This window comes from Acanthopagrus latus, chromosome 7 (assembly GCF_904848185.1).
Source record: "Acanthopagrus latus isolate v.2019 chromosome 7, fAcaLat1.1, whole genome shotgun sequence".
NCBI lineage: Eukaryota > Metazoa > Chordata > Actinopteri > Spariformes > Sparidae > Acanthopagrus > Acanthopagrus latus.
This window is the reverse complement of record NC_051045.1, coordinates 360,311-375,699: the sequence shown is the minus strand read 5'-3', so window position 1 is coordinate 375,699 and position 15,389 is coordinate 360,311. Positions and strand designations below refer to the sequence as shown.

General features: G+C 46.7%; 1 protein-coding gene across 2 annotated transcripts in view; it reads left to right on the top strand.

The window, feature by feature from the left end:
* The window catches only part of cacna1fb (calcium channel, voltage-dependent, L type, alpha 1F subunit), a 39,424-nt gene that overhangs the window by 17,057 nt on the left and 6,978 nt on the right, over positions 1 to 15,389 (top strand). For both annotated transcript variants that reach the window (XM_037104601.1, XM_037104599.1), the window contains exons 8-36: positions 245 to 441; positions 543 to 646; positions 752 to 903; positions 1,641 to 1,715; positions 2,051 to 2,132; positions 2,226 to 2,252; positions 2,329 to 2,489; positions 2,625 to 2,850; positions 2,930 to 3,137; positions 3,234 to 3,354; positions 3,823 to 3,898; positions 3,999 to 4,050; positions 4,124 to 4,184; positions 4,329 to 4,431; positions 4,548 to 4,677; positions 6,504 to 6,563; positions 6,645 to 6,751; positions 8,983 to 9,070; positions 9,410 to 9,517; positions 9,611 to 9,663; positions 10,043 to 10,189; positions 11,042 to 11,243; positions 11,733 to 11,891; positions 11,996 to 12,106; positions 12,487 to 12,570; positions 12,738 to 12,866; positions 12,970 to 13,035; positions 14,910 to 15,001; positions 15,190 to 15,349. In XM_037104601.1, the coding sequence (XP_036960496.1) occupies positions 245 to 441; positions 543 to 646; positions 752 to 903; positions 1,641 to 1,715; positions 2,051 to 2,132; positions 2,226 to 2,252; positions 2,329 to 2,489; positions 2,625 to 2,850; positions 2,930 to 3,137; positions 3,234 to 3,354; positions 3,823 to 3,898; positions 3,999 to 4,050; positions 4,124 to 4,184; positions 4,329 to 4,431; positions 4,548 to 4,677; positions 6,504 to 6,563; positions 6,645 to 6,751; positions 8,983 to 9,070; positions 9,410 to 9,517; positions 9,611 to 9,663; positions 10,043 to 10,189; positions 11,042 to 11,243; positions 11,733 to 11,891; positions 11,996 to 12,106; positions 12,487 to 12,570; positions 12,738 to 12,866; positions 12,970 to 13,035; positions 14,910 to 15,001; positions 15,190 to 15,349 (3,341 nt within the window). The remainder of the gene's footprint in view (positions 1 to 244; positions 442 to 542; positions 647 to 751; positions 904 to 1,640; positions 1,716 to 2,050; positions 2,133 to 2,225; positions 2,253 to 2,328; positions 2,490 to 2,624; positions 2,851 to 2,929; positions 3,138 to 3,233; positions 3,355 to 3,822; positions 3,899 to 3,998; positions 4,051 to 4,123; positions 4,185 to 4,328; positions 4,432 to 4,547; positions 4,678 to 6,503; positions 6,564 to 6,644; positions 6,752 to 8,982; positions 9,071 to 9,409; positions 9,518 to 9,610; positions 9,664 to 10,042; positions 10,190 to 11,041; positions 11,244 to 11,732; positions 11,892 to 11,995; positions 12,107 to 12,486; positions 12,571 to 12,737; positions 12,867 to 12,969; positions 13,036 to 14,909; positions 15,002 to 15,189; positions 15,350 to 15,389) is intronic.

Sequence of the window (15,389 nt, the reverse complement as noted above, 5' to 3'; positions counted from 1 at the left end):
AAGTTGCAGCCAATCACCTTCTCTGCTGACCGAATGACACGTTGCAGCCTGCCCAGCCTGCCCTTCTGTTCTTCATGCACGATGGACATGTACAGAAATCCCTCCTCTGCTTCTGCAACATTTAAAGAAACATTCGACAGAATAGAGGAAACATAAATGAACTGAATGAAACCTGAGATTGAAAGTAGATTTTCTTCACCAGCAGACTGATGATCTCATCTCTTAATTTGATCTCTTGTTCCAGATAATTATGTGGAGGATGACCCGGTGCCGTGTGCGTTTGCCGGTCACGGTCGTCAGTGTACCGTTAACGGGTCTGAGTGTCGGGGCAGGTGGGATGGTCCCAATGGAGGAATCACCAACTTTGACAACTTCTTCTTCGCCATGTTGACGGTGTTCCAGTGCATCACGATGGAGGGCTGGACCGACGTCCTCTACTGGGTAGAAGCCTCCTGCTCTCTATGTCTTCATCAGACAAACCTGTCTGTCTGCTGTCCCACTGTCCTGACTGTCTCTCTTTATGTCTCTGTGTGTGCCTGCAGATGAACGATGCCATCGGGTTCGAGCTGCCCTGGGTTTATTTTGTCAGTCTGGTGATTTTCGGATCGTTCTTTGTTCTCAACCTGGTTCTGGGAGTCCTCAGCGGGTTTGTCACATCTCTGATGAAGTGTTTTAGTTTCACAGGTCTGTTGAGGCTCGCTGGTGTTTGTTTCAGGTTCAAACATTCTTGAACATTGTGTGGAAATTGCAGAGAGTTCAGTAAGGAGAGGGAGAAGGCGAAGGCTCGGGGAGATTTCCAGAAGCTGAGGGAGAAGCAGCAGATGGAGGAGGATCTGTGTGGGTACATGGACTGGATCACTCAGGCCGAGGACATGGAGGAGCTGGACGAGGACGGAAACCCACGTAAGACAGAGACGCGTGTGTGCGCGCGCGCCTTGTTTATTAACAGTTAATTAAAACACTGAGTTAAGGGATGTAAATTAATGAAACCAATTAAAACTCATTAGTCGTCAGTGAGGCAGAAACTCATCAAAAGTTGTTTATTGACAGATGTGTTTCAGACTGATGATCAGTGTTATCAGCTGGTACCGGCCTGTCGTAGGTGGACCTGTGTAATGTTTTTGAAGAGAGACCAGGACTGATGTGGAGCACTACAACACTGACAGTAGATTCTTAAAGTACTGAAACCCAGTTTACTCCTGCAGGACTCAGGACGGTCCTGAGCAACCACATGGTAGCAGGGATGAGTTGAGTCCACGTGACAGGTGTCCTGATCACCTGCACAGCTGATGGCTGCAGGAACGTCTCACATCCGAGTGATCTAAACATTACCGTCCAGAACCACAAGTCCAAGAGTCAGTCAGAGTCAGAGTCAAGTAGTGTCGTTGTGTGCTGTGGTGCTGATCTGAGCATATTCTAAATGTCTAGTTGACCAATCAGAGAGCTCGGTCTGAATGACTTGTTGTGTAATGTCATCTTAATACGTCACTAGAGTAACAGATTACTTCCTCTACAGTTGTTACAAAGTAAGAGATGAACTGATCAGAGATCAGATCATCTGTGAGATGATTCACAGTCGTACTCGTGTAAAAGTAAAGATGTGGTGTTAAAATACCTCTATCTCTCTCTCTGCCTGTCAGGTCCGTCTCTCGGTGATTTATCTGATAAGAAGAGAGGGAAGTTTGGATGGTTCAGTCACTCTAATGAGACACACGGTGAGAAATCGTATGTGTGTGCGTGCTGCAGGTGTGTGTGTCAGTCTAAATGTAGACTTCAGTATGTCCCTGTTTTCATATGTGGGTCTCTGTGTGTCCTCGTATCCATCTGACCTCATTTCTAATCTGAGAGTCAGCGAAGCTGCAGATTGACAATTGATTTATTAATGTACATATGTAATATTATATATCATGTATGATAGATATATATTTATATTTATTATATATGATGTAAACAGCATAGTATCTGAATATCTGTATAGTATTTATACACATACATAATCCTGTGTTTATATAATAATAATAATAATAATAATAATGTGTGTCTGTGTTAGCGAGTCTTCCTGCCAGTGAAACAGCCTCTGAAAACACTGTGAACATTGACGAGGAACACACCAACTGCTGCCAGGCCTGCTGGTAACACACACACACACACACACACACACACACACACACACACACACACACACACAGGGTTTGTGTTAACTGACTCCAGTTTTGTGTTTTCAGCTCTCGGATGATGAAGATCGGCTGCTGGTGAGTTCACTGACCATCGGACATTTGAACCCTTCACAAACGTTACTCTAACGTCTCCGTCTTCTCCGTCTCTCAGTCGGACATTACGTCGCTGGAATCGTGTCTGTCGCAGGAACTGTCGCACCGCCGTCAAATCGGTGACGTTCTATTGGCTTGTTCTGCTTCTCGTCTTCCTCAACACCTCCCTCAGCGCCTCGGAGCACTACAACCAACCCAACTGGCTGACTCAGGTCCAAGGTAGCAGCACACACACACACACACACACACACACACACACGTGTGAGTTTGTATTTGTAACGTTTGTGGTTCTCAGAGATGATTTGTGTTCATGTAACGTCTGACCTCATGACCTCACGCCGTCTCTCTCTGCAGACATCGCCAACAAGGTGCTGCTGTCTCTGTTCACCGTGGAGATGCTGCTGAAGATGTACAGTCTGGGATTGGCTCATTACTTCGTGGCATTCTTTAACCGCTTCGACTGCTTCGTGGTGTGTGGCGGCATCATGGAGACGATCCTGGTGGAGCTGGAGATCATGCCTCCTCTGGGCATCTCGGTGCTGCGCTGCGTCCGCCTGCTCAGGATCTTCAAGGTCACACGGTGAGAAACCACACCTGAGCCAGGTGTTTGCGCAGCTCCTTATCTGCGCCTGCTCTGATGTCACTCTCTGTCTGCTCAGCCATTGGACGGCTCTGTCCAATCTGGTGGCGTCTCTGCTGAACTCCATGAAGTCCATCGCCTCCCTGCTGCTGCTCCTCTTCCTCTTCCTCATCATATTCGCTCTGCTTGGTATGCAGCTGTTCGGAGGGAAGTTCAACTTTGACGAGACGCAGACCAAACGCAGCACCTTCGACGCCTTCCCCCAGGCGCTGCTCACCTGCTTCCAGGTAATACACCTGCTGTGACCTGGACTGTCCTCGGCAGACAGACAGCGTTTAGGTCTCTGTGTCGGTGTGGTGACGCTAGTGACGACTGTGTTGCAGATCCTGACGGGTGAGGACTGGAACGTCGTCATGTATGACGGCATCATGGCGTACGGAGGCCCCGTGTTTCCAGGGATGATTGTCTGCGTTTACTTCGTCATCCTCTTCATCTGTGGTAACTGTATCCTTCACCATGTCTACTGGGTCACAGCCTGTATGGGTCAGAACCGCCTAAGGGTCCCCTGATAAATCTGAGGGGTCGTCACAGGAGTGGTGGAGAAGAAAAAACAAACTTACGATTCACATACATAAAATCTTTCAAATTGTTTTGTATTCTAGTGAAATTTTGAATATGTCATGTCATGTCATTATCCGTAGCCGCTTATCCCTTTCCATGGGGTCGCGGGATATTGCTGCTGGAGCCAATCCCAGCCTTGTCTCAGGGCGAGGGCAGGGTGCTCCCTGGATAAGTCGCCAGCTCATCGCAGGGCCCTCACTAGTGAGCAATGTGGGGTTCAGTATCTCGCTCAAGGACACTTAGACATGTAGCTGGGATTTGAACCAGTGACCTGCTCTACCCGCTGAGCCACAGCCGCCCCCAAATTTTGAATATTTTGAATTGGGTTGTTACGCGTTCTTAGCGTGTCAGACATCCTGCTGAATGTCTTCTTGGCCATCGCTGTGGACAACCTGGCTGGAGGAGACGGGGATGACAAGAAGAAAGAGTGAGTGATGGAGTGGAGGGAGAAAAGACGGGAGGAGATGTTCTGTTCTTCTTCTTTGACCATTTCTTTCTTATATCCTGCCTGTTTCCTGTTTCTCCAGGAAGAAGACAGAGGGAGCGGAGGAGGAGACGGAGGCTGAAGAGGAAGTGAAGGTGAAAATGGAGGTCTGACTCTCATCTGGATGGTTGAATGTGACTCCGTCAGTCTGACTTTTTGTCTCCACAGGTGGACATCGATGAAGACACAGAGTACGAGGAGGAGGAGGAGCTTCCTGAAGGAGAGGATGGTCGGTTCTGAATCAACGGGTCAAGTCATGTTCATGAAGTGTTGTAGTTTTATGTAAAGGTGTAAAGGAGGTCTGATCATCCTCCTCTCCTCTCCTCTCCTCTCCTCTCCTCTCCTCTCCTCTCCTCTCCTCTCCTCTCCTCAGACGGAGGAGTCCAGTTAAAGATGGCCGACCTTGCTCCTCCTAAGGAGAAGATTCTTCCAATCCCAGAAGGCAGTGCGTTCTTTTGCCTCAGCAAGACAAACCCGTAAGTCTGACCAAACCCGTTCACCATATTTTATTGTTAGCATTAGTATGTCCCGCCTCTTGTAGGGGCAAGTTCTGGTTCTGATATTGGTTAATAGGAACTCTCTCTGTCTCCAGTATCCGTGTGGCCTGTCACACTCTGATCCACCATCACATCTTCACCAACCTCATCCTTGTCTTCATCATCCTCAGCAGCTGCTCATTGGCTGCTGAGGATCCAATCAGAGCCCACTCCTTCAGGAACAATGTGAGTATGTTAGCCTGTTAGCATGTAGCTTCAGCCTGCCAGCTGGAGGAGTCACTCTGTACTGTTTTAGGTGAAAACTGAACTCTTGATTTGATTGGTTCCTGCTATTAAAAAGAGTGACATCACTAATAGAAAGTTCAAATGAAATTTGCGTCAACGACAGAAAACTAGCGCTGCGGCTACTCTAACATTGGAAGGAAATCTAACTGAGGGTTAGGAGGTTTCAAACTCACAGCCAACCAGAGCTGACTATGGGTCAGCGAGGCTTAATCATCGCTCCGTAAGTGATGATGTCGTCGACGCACCACTATGGTTTGATCGTGGGGGCGGGTCTTCAGCAGATTACACAGCAGAAGTGGGTCAGTGACTAAACGGGTCAAAGAGGGAAACACATGGAAACACATGGAGAAAGAAAATCACCAGTGTACTGTCTGATCCAGAGAAAACTGTACACACACACTCACACACACGCACACACACACAACCTGACACTCATGGTGCAGCAGCTGTCTTCATGCACGATGTAGCAATTAGCAGCAGCTGGAGAACAAAATGACTTCTAACATACAGTCAACACACACACACACACACACACACACACACAGGATGTTAACCCTGTTTTCACCTCCTAAGATAAAAAATTATGTAATTTCCCTCTACATAACATGATGAGCACGTCTACTTAATTCTAGTACTGACCCGTCTGGACTTGACGTTGACCTGACTCGGGGCTTCATGTTTTATGGCTCATGACATTTGATTTATTTCTGTCTTGGCCAGTGAATTAGTGGTTTTGGGTAAAACCGGTCTCAGTTAAGTTCTTGTGGGTCCATCTGTCTGAACCGGGGACACACCAGGTTTGACTCAGTACTGTTCTGCTTTGATGGGATACTAACTGTTGGACTCACCGGTTGTGATTTGGGATTCACAGGGAATATTTTAGATCTGTTCGTGCTGACCGGTCTGGATTTGGAAATCACTGATCTCGATTCAGAACCCAGCTTCTGGGTCTGGACTGAGGCTTTACTAGTCTTGACTTGGGACTTGGTGTCCTGTTTGTGTCATGTTGGTGTTGAATGTTACCTGGACTGACTCGGGACTTGTAATCCTGATTTGGGGCGTCCAGGTCTTATAGTGAAACCTATCCGTCTTGATTTGGGACAAAGTTCGTCTAACAGCATTTATTGGTGTTGACTCAGTGATTGTTGGACTCGATGGGACTTGACAATTCTGGCCAGTGAATTAGTGGTCTCAGGAAAAAATTGTCTTAATGTAGGACCAGTTGTGATGACTGTGGACTCACCTTTGGATTAGTTGATCTGGACTTGGGACGTCCCCGGTTTGACTTCTGCTCTCCTGCCTCGACCTGTCAGGATTCAGGGTTTACACTTGTTTGTCCTGTGAACTTGTGGTCTTGATTTGGGACCTGTTTTTTCTGAACCTGGGATTATGTTATTCATACTTGGACCACACCTGTACAAACTGAACTGTTTGGATCAGGATTGGGTGGTCTAGATTAAAAGTTTATCGGCCTGGGCTTGGAATTGCTTGTCCTCTCTTGGGACCCGTCTCGACGTAAGACTTCTATTCCTCTTCTCTGATTCGTCAATCCTGACAACTGGCTCAAGGTAAGTCTCGGGCCTCTTCTTGAACAATCTGTGGACACGTTTCTCAACATCAGTGACAGTGACAGACAAACTTTGAGTTTTCTTGGTGTCATTCCTGCACTGCAACTCATCTGAAGGAGATTTTGAGGTGTGGATCAAAACTGTACATGAAAACGAGCTGAGTGTATTTATTGTTCACTGATGTGTGTGTTTGTGTAGATCTTGGGTTATGCAGACTACGCCTTCACCTCCATCTTTACTGTAGAGATCCTGCTGAAGGTAAAACTTAAAACTCGCTCAGATTTTGTTTGTTGTCTTTCTCTCCTGATGTGATGCTGACTTCAGTTCTCTCTCTGTCAGATGACGGTCCACGGAGCGTTCCTCCATCAGGGCTCGTTTTGCAGAAACTGGTTCAACTTGTTGGATCTGCTGGTCGTCAGCGTTTCTCTGGTCTCCTTCTTTCTGCAGTCAGTATCAAAACTGATTCATTTTCAAACATGAGCACATGGTAGACAAATAGAGATAAATTGAGGATCTGCCAGCAGGTCCGATTATTCTGTTCATCACACAGAAATGGTCTCATTCAGGCTGATTCAGGAGGAGATTGTTGGAATATATAAATCAAAAATGACAAAATAAACCTTTCAGAGGATCAAAAGTAAACTTGGTAAATACCAAAAAGCACCTCGGCTCAAACTTGTGACTGTTGGAGCTTCTGACAAAGGGTCCGAACACAGAACTGATCCAACAGATTATTCTGTTTTTAACCAAATTAGCTTAAAGCTAACACATATTACTGTTCAGCTAAAGCTAAACCATTTATCCTTAAAGGCCTCCAGAACAGAACACCAAAATAATAACTTACCAGGAAACCGTAGCTTAGTTTAGCAACACACTTTGAACAACAGCTAGCTGACAGTTACTGCAGTGACTGTGGACAGTAATACCGCAGCTAACATTAGCAGCCATGCTAACCCTAACACTGGGCAGTGAATGTTTCCTGATGCTGTTGGTCTGGTTTGTTGCTGTCAGAGGATCAGAACCAGCCAAGTCCAAACTGTTTCCTTTAATGATGGGATGTGGGCCAGAAACACCTTTTTGTTTTTATTGTTGAGATGAAACGTACTCAGATACTAATTACTCCCTGACTGTGCTAACCTCCTGGACAAAGTGTCGACCTGCATCCTCACATTCTCAACAACAATCAGTAATTACAGATTAGAAACAAACGTCTCAGCAACTAAATTCAGAGCTTCATCTGGGAGGATTTTACTCTCTGATGGATGATGTGAGTAGAAATGAACTGAAGTGGATCCATAAAAACACTGATAAAGTTCTGATCCGCTGGATGTGAGTGATGAGTACTGACAGTCTGTCAGGAGTGTGAGTGCTGCCCCCTGCTGGGAGAAGAGAGCAGCTACAACTCAGGTCTGTCAGCGTTTAGATTGACAGTTTTTTCCAATTGCTAAAACACAATTTTGCAAACTAGATTTGCCAGATTTTATCAACACAGTTCACAAAACCACACACCCAAACTGCAAAACACCTCATATATCCTGCAAAATGAAGCACTGCAACCAAAACGACATATAACATTATCAAAATCAAACTGCACCAGATGGCACACACACATTTGTCTAACTAACTACACACTGTTGGGCATAATGAAAAGCACTCTCATCTTTAGAATGCTTTGCCATAATACTAAAATAGTTCAAGCTGTAGAGAATCTTGCAGATTGTTCACATGCACAGAAATATTTGTGGATACACACACATGCTGCTGAAACATTTCTTTTTTTAAGTCAGTGCAACATGTGCACAGCAGATTTTACATTGGAGTGAACACAAATGTGCTCACAGAACCGTAAACTGAAAAATCAAACTGCAGAAACAGAATGTGACCCTGAGAGGAAGCTCTCTCTGTCTGAGCTCATGGCTGATGACATCATCGACTCAGGTCGCTCTGATTGCATCTGAAAGTTGTTCCTCTTTGGCCATGAGCTCCTCTACCAGCTCCACCTCTCACTCTTCCTCCCCCTCCCTCTTCCTCTTCCTCCTCCTCTTCCTCCTCCTCTCTCTGCAACATCTTCCATTGTTGTTGTACAAGAATAAGGTGCTCACCTGTGGTCTGTTAGGGCTGACTTCCTGATTGAAGTGGTAACAGTTACAGTAACAATTGTTTGGCCAGGTGACACACATAGTGGCCAGTGAACGCCTGTAGTGTTATTTTGAATGGCAAACATGAGACTTTATGTCAGATTGTTGTGTCTGATGCAGAGAACTGTGTTCAGTGCATTTAAATAGTGACATTTTGAATTGCAAAATGTGTGTAAAGCAGAAAATGTGTTAAAGAAGAGGTTTAATCTGTGTGTGTCAGTTTAAATACTTGTGCTGTGCATGTCGTGTTAGTGTGTTAGCAACTGGAAAAAACTGTAATATTAGAACAGAAAAAGTTCTGATTGTCTTAGAACCTCACATATTGGACTATAATTATTTATGCATTCATGTGTTCATCAGCTGAGCACTGCAGCTGCTGGATGTGGAGCTGATTGTACTGACCCAGTGTTCTGCTGAGGAGTTTTATCTTCACATTAACTCAGCTGTCATCTCAGTGCCTGAGTAAATGTACTGAGTTACTCTCCACCCCTGCTGACTGTCGCTCTGTGTGAAGGTGTCTTCTGTGTTTGGGTCTGTAGCTCCAGCGCCATCTCAGTGGTGAAGATCCTGAGAGTCCTGCGGGTCCTCAGACCTCTGAGAGCCATCAACAGAGCCAAAGGCCTTAAGGTAACTGCTCACAGACCACCTGAGTTCACCAGGACCGCAGATCCACATTCTGCTCAGTGACTCTGATCAGAACCCGCTCTGTTCTGCTGGAGAATACAACCTGAAAGAACCTGTGATTCTTCAGTTGAGAGTATGTTTATTCTCACAACACATGATCAGTGTGACGAAACCACTCCTGAGACCACTCGTCATGTTAAGTTCTGTCAGAACCAGCGTGTCGTAGCCGGGACCAGCATATAGTCGGGACTAATATGAGATGTTTTTAGAGGAAACTTGATCTACGGCGTTTAAAGATCTAACCACTCCCTGTGTGTGTCTGTGTGTCTGTGTGTGTTGCAGCATGTGGTCCAGTGTGTGTTTGTCGCCATCAGGACGATCGGAAACATCATGATCGTCACGACTCTGCTGCAGTTCATGTTCGCCTGCATCGGAGTTCAGCTGTTCAAGGTGAGACCAGAGAAGAAGAACCGCTCAGTGAAGATGTTCTGAACTGTTGGACTTTGATAAAGATCGGATCACGTTGCCTTGTTTGTGTTTCAGGGTAAATTCTATCGCTGCACAGACGAGGCCAAACACACTCCTGAACAGTGCAAGTACGTTTAACGGTCCAACTCCGAGACCTCATTCTGTGACAGAACCAGAGAGCGAGGAGGGGAGTCCAGAACCAGACCAAACCGAACCTGAAGATAACTTCTGAGTCACGCAGAGATCAGCAGTGGAAGAAAAGTTCTGCAGCATCAATCATATTACTGAGCAAGAGTTACACGTAGTCTGTGAGCTCAGATCAGAGCAGAACCAGAACGTGATGACTCTCCAGGTGTTTATTCCTCCAGGTCTGGATCGTGACTCCGCCCCTCGCTACGCCTGGCCCTCCACACACACACACACACACACACACACACACACACACAGTCATTGTCTTTGTTTTGATTTGATTGTTAATTGTGTCTGTGTGCGTGTGTGTGTGTGCAGAGGGACCTTCGTGGTGTACAAAGACGGAGATGTGAACCACCCGATGGTCCGGGAGAGGATCTGGCAGAACAGTGACTTTAACTTTGACAATGTTCTGATGGGGATGATGGCGCTGTTCACCGTGTCGACTTTTGAGGGCTGGCCCGCGTGAGTGTCCCGTTTACACACCTTCATCAGCTGTGTCATAGCAGACAAATCAAAATCAAATAAATTTTATTTATATAGCCCACAATCACAATCACCTTGCCTCAGTGGGCTTTACAATGTGTACAGTGAACTGTGACATCCTCTGTCCTTAGACAGAGAATGAGAGAAAAAAAAAAACTTTAACAGGGTAAAAAAAAAAAAAGGATGGAAGAAACCTCAGGAAGACCCACAGAGGAGGGATCCCTCTTCCAGGACGGACAGACATGCAGTAGATGTCGTGTGTACAGAAAAGAGCAACAAATCACAGTTTACAAGTTACATTAACAGAATGTCTGAGGCAGATTATATGTAAAGTGAGTGGATCCAGGAGACGACTGAGCAAGACGAGGCATCACCAAGTGGTGCTGAGCCACACGACCTCCTGTCCAACCTGACACCTACCCACTGAAGAAGCTATCAATTGATATCAAGGGCTAATTAAAGGCTAAATCGAAGAAGTGAGTTTTGAGTTTAGATTTAAAGGCGTCAATAGAGCCAGACTGTCTGATGTCAGCTGGGAGGTTAGAAGAAGCCTGCAGCCAGCTGACTTCTTCTTAACTCTGGGAACCATCCGAAGCCCGAATGCCGAGTTGGAATGTCTGGTGTAATGAGATCTGACATGTACGACGGGGCCGTGTACAGTTTTGTATGTCATCAGCAGCACCTTATAGTCTGATCTTAGATGTACTGGGAACCAGTGCAGAGATGCTAGGATTGGTGTAATATGATCAAATATCCTTGTACGTGTTGAGACTCTGAACCATCTGAGGACTTTTTCACAGATGCATTGACTCCGCCCCTTCTCCTCCGCAGGCTGCTGTATAAAGCCATCGACGCTAACGGGGAGAACTCCGGTCCCATCTACAACTACCGGGTGGAGATCTCCATCTTCTTCATCGTGTACATCATCATCATCGCCTTCTTCATGATGAACATCTTCGTGGGTTTTGTCATCATCACCTTCAGAGAGCAGGGAGAGCAGGAGTACAAGAACTGTGAGCTGGACAAGAACCAGGTAAGTTCCTCCTGCTCCCCCTGCTCCTCCTGCTCCTCCTGCTCCCCCTGCTCCTCCTGCTCCCCCTGCTCCTCCTGCTCCCCCTGCTCCTCCTGCTCCTCCTGCTCCCCCTGCTCCTCCTGCTCCTCCTGCTCCTCCTGCTCCCCCTGCTCCTCCTGCTCCTCCTGCTCCTCCTGCTCCCCCTGCTCCTCCTGCTCCTCCTGCTCCCCCTGCTCCCCCTGCTCCTCCTGCTCCCCCTGCTCCTCCTGCTCCCCCTGCTCCTCCTGCTCCTCCTGCTCCTCCTCCACATTTCAAAAACTGTTTTTTTCTTCAGTATCAAAGTAATCTATTACACGAGTCCACTGCAGACAGGATTCCACTTCCTGTTTACAGATGGTGACATATTAACCCTCTGTATGTGTGTGTGTGTGTGTGTGTGTGTGTGTGTGTGTGTGCGTGTGTGCGTGTGTGCGTGCGTGCGTGCGTGCGTGCGTGCGTGTGTCTGTGCAGCGTCAGTGTGTGGAGTACGCCCTGAAGGCTCAGCCACTGAAACTGTACATCCCAAAGAATCCAGTCCAGTATAAGTTCTGGTCCATCATCAACTCAACAGGATTCGAGTACGTCATGTTCGTCCTCATCCTGCTCAACACCGTCACTCTGGCTGTTCAGGTGAGTGACAGTCTCACAGGTGTCTGAGGCCCCTCCCCTCATCATGGTTCTGTGTGTGTGCTGCTGCCCGGTGTGTCTGATGGCTGTGGTTCTGTCTCCTGCAGCACTACGAACAGTCCAAACAGTTCAGCTACGTCATGGACATCCTCAACATGGTGTTCACTGGACTCTTCACTGTGGAGATGCTGCTGAAGCTGCTTGCGCTCAGACTCAGGGTGAGGAAAACAAACACACCTCCAATAACATCCCATCCACCCGAAGCTGGTTCTGACCAGCCAGACACCCGAGAACCAATCAGATCTCACGCTGCTCTGAGACTCCAGCCCAGACACACAAAGATGGTTTGATAGAAGAAGACGTGTCACTCTGTAGCACCTTAAAGCAGCAGCAGGGTTCACAGAGAGGAGGCTAACACTGTTAGCTTCACAGCTCCAGTGAAGCTTTAACAAGAGAGAAAATAATGTTTGTAATAAACATGATCTGATGAGAGTCTTCAGGAGGCTGTGATGATGAAGGTGATGATGATGATGAAGGTGATGGTGATGATGTCAGAGCCAGGTGATGACATCAGCTCTTGTGTCTTTGTCTCTTCCAGCATTACTTCGTGGATGCCTGGAACTCATTTGACGCTCTGATCGTGGTCGGCAGCGTCGTCGACATCGTCGTCACTGAGTTCAGTGTGAGTACCGGACGGGTGGAGCTGGTCCGCTCTGATTGGCTGCAGACTGTCTGAGTCTGAGTCAGTCTTCCAGACTGTCGTTGATGTGCATCAGATAATCTAACCCTAACCCTAATCTTCCATCTGATCCTCACTGAAACAAACCTGTCTGTCTGTCTGTCTCTCAGAGTGGGGAGGACAGTTCTCGGGTGTCGATCACCTTCTTCCGCCTATTTCGAGTGATGCGATTGGTCAAGCTGCTGAGCAAAGGGGAGGGGATTCGTACGCTACTGTGGACGTTCATCAAATCACTACAGGTCAGAGGGCAGGGCTGGTGTGGATGGGCGGGGCTGATGTGGATGGGCGGGGCTAACACTGGTCCAGCAGCAGTCTCACCTCCTCCTGTCCGTCTCTCTTAAGGCTCTGCCGTACGTCGCTCTGCTCATCGCCCTGATCTTCTTCATCTACGCCGTCGTTGGGATGCAGGTGAGCTCAAACAAACACCTGAGAACCAATCAGATCTCACGCTGCTCAGACACTTCCTGCTTTTCAGACAATGACGGTTTAATTGAGGAAGAAGCGTCCTTTTGTAGCAGTTTCAGAGGCTCACACAGAGGGAAGAGAGGCACTGCTTCATTATAGTTCTGATATAGATCTGCCATTGTGGGCTGTATCTCAGGGGATCAGGAAGCTGAATACCGAGGTGTGGTGGACAGCTTTGTAGAGTGGTGTGGACAGAACCACCTGCAGCTCAACACGGGGAAAACCAAAGAGCTGCGGGTGGACTTTAGGAAGAAGAGTAACCCTCCAAACCCTATCAACATCAAGGGTACTGAGGTGGATATAGTGGACTGTTACAAGTATCTGGGGGTCCATATTGACAATAAACTAGACTGGACAGCCAACATCAATGCCCTCCACAAGAAAGGTCAGAGTCGCCTCTTTCTCCTGAGGAGACTCAGGTCTTTTAACGTATGCAGGACCATGTTGCAGATGTTCTACCACTCAGTTGTCTCCAGCGTCATCTTCTACGCTGTGGTGTGCTGGGGCAGCAGGGCTAAGACAGCCGATGCCAACAGGCTGGATAAGCTCATCAGGAGAGCTGGCTCTGTCCTGGGAGTTGAACTGCAGTCTCTGGCAGAGGTGTCTGAGCAGAGGATGCTGAGGAAACTGCTCAACATCCTGGACAATACATCGCACCCCCTGCATGCAACACTGGACTCCTACTGCAGCACCTTCAGTCGCAGACTGAGAGCACCGAGGTGCTCCACAGAACGCCACAGGAGATCCTTTCTCCCTGTGGCCATCACACTTTTTAACTCTTCCCCCTTCTCCATATAGGACAATGATAATATCCCTGCACGTCCACAAACACTTTAAGCTGCTGATTCGCACCTTATCTGCTATTACAGGTCAATAGCTCATGTATCTTTTTTTTATAGTTGCAATTTACTTTTATTTCATTGTATTTTTTATATTATATTTTTTATTTCTATTTGATTTGATTTATACTGTTTCCTTGTACTGCAACCCTGGCACAGCAATTTCCTTCGGGATTAATAAAGTCCTTATCTTATCTTATCTTATCTTATCTTATCTTATCTTATCTTATTATTACTTTAGTTAATTTAATTAACTTTAGTTAATTTAGTTACTTCACAGATTACATTTTAAGTGAACTGATTTTCTCAGCAGTCAGATAAAATCAGTGATTGTGACGATCAGCTGACTCAGTTTATACAAACATGTTAACATACGGATCAGTTACTTTACTGATACTTTGATACTTAACTACATTTAACATCAGATACTTCGAGACTTTTACTCGAGTACTATTTGTGTGTGACTTTCACTTTAACACCAGATGTTAAAGTCTGAGTGTAACGTTTAGTTTACAGCTCTTCAGAAGCTCCTGTTGATTCAAACCTCTCACTTAAAATGTCACTTCAGTCATCAGGCTTTGAACAATGTTACCGTCATTACATTTACATCTAGCGGACACTTTTGTCCGACTCGCACTACGAACATTTACTATAAGAAAGAAACCACAACACATCAGTAAAGTATGGGGAAAAAAGTAGAATTGATGTTGAAGCTCGTCTGAGCGTCAGTACAGACGTGCTGTGATGCTGTTTGCTCTGAAGTCTGAACAAATGAGTCTGAATACGTCTCATGCAGATGATTTTATGATGAGTCATGATAAAATCATCTGCAGCTCAGTGGTTTGAAAAACGTTCATGTTGTTAAAATCAGAATCTGGAGCCAGTTTCAGTTGATGTAAAACTTGAATTATAGCGAGGCAAAGTTTAGACTAACGACTTCTGATATCCTGTCTGTCTGTCTGTCTGTCTGTCTGTCAGACGTTTGGGAAGGTAGCGATGCAGGCTCACACCCAGATCAACAGAAACAACAACTTCCAGACGTTTCCTCAGGCGGTGCTCCTGCTCTTCAGGTGATCACAGGAAGTGTCTCCACATGTTGCTGTGATTCTTTTTCTTTCCTGTGATGTTGAGAAAGAAAAGGTCATGTAGCTGCAAGCTGCTAATGGCTAACAGCTAACGGCTCACTTCTTCCACTCACTTCTCGACTGTTTACATGTTTGGTGTTGATGAACTGACTGATGATGTTCTGTGTGTGCAGGTGTGCTACAGGTGAGGCGTGGCAGGAGATCATGTTGGCCAGTCTTCCAGGTAAACGCTGCGACCCCGAGGCCGACTACGAGCCCGGAGAGGAGTTCAGCTGCGGCAGCAACTTTGCCATCGTTTATTTTATCAGCTTCTTCATGCTGTGTGCTTTCCTGGTCAGAGCACACACACACACACACGCACACACACGCACGC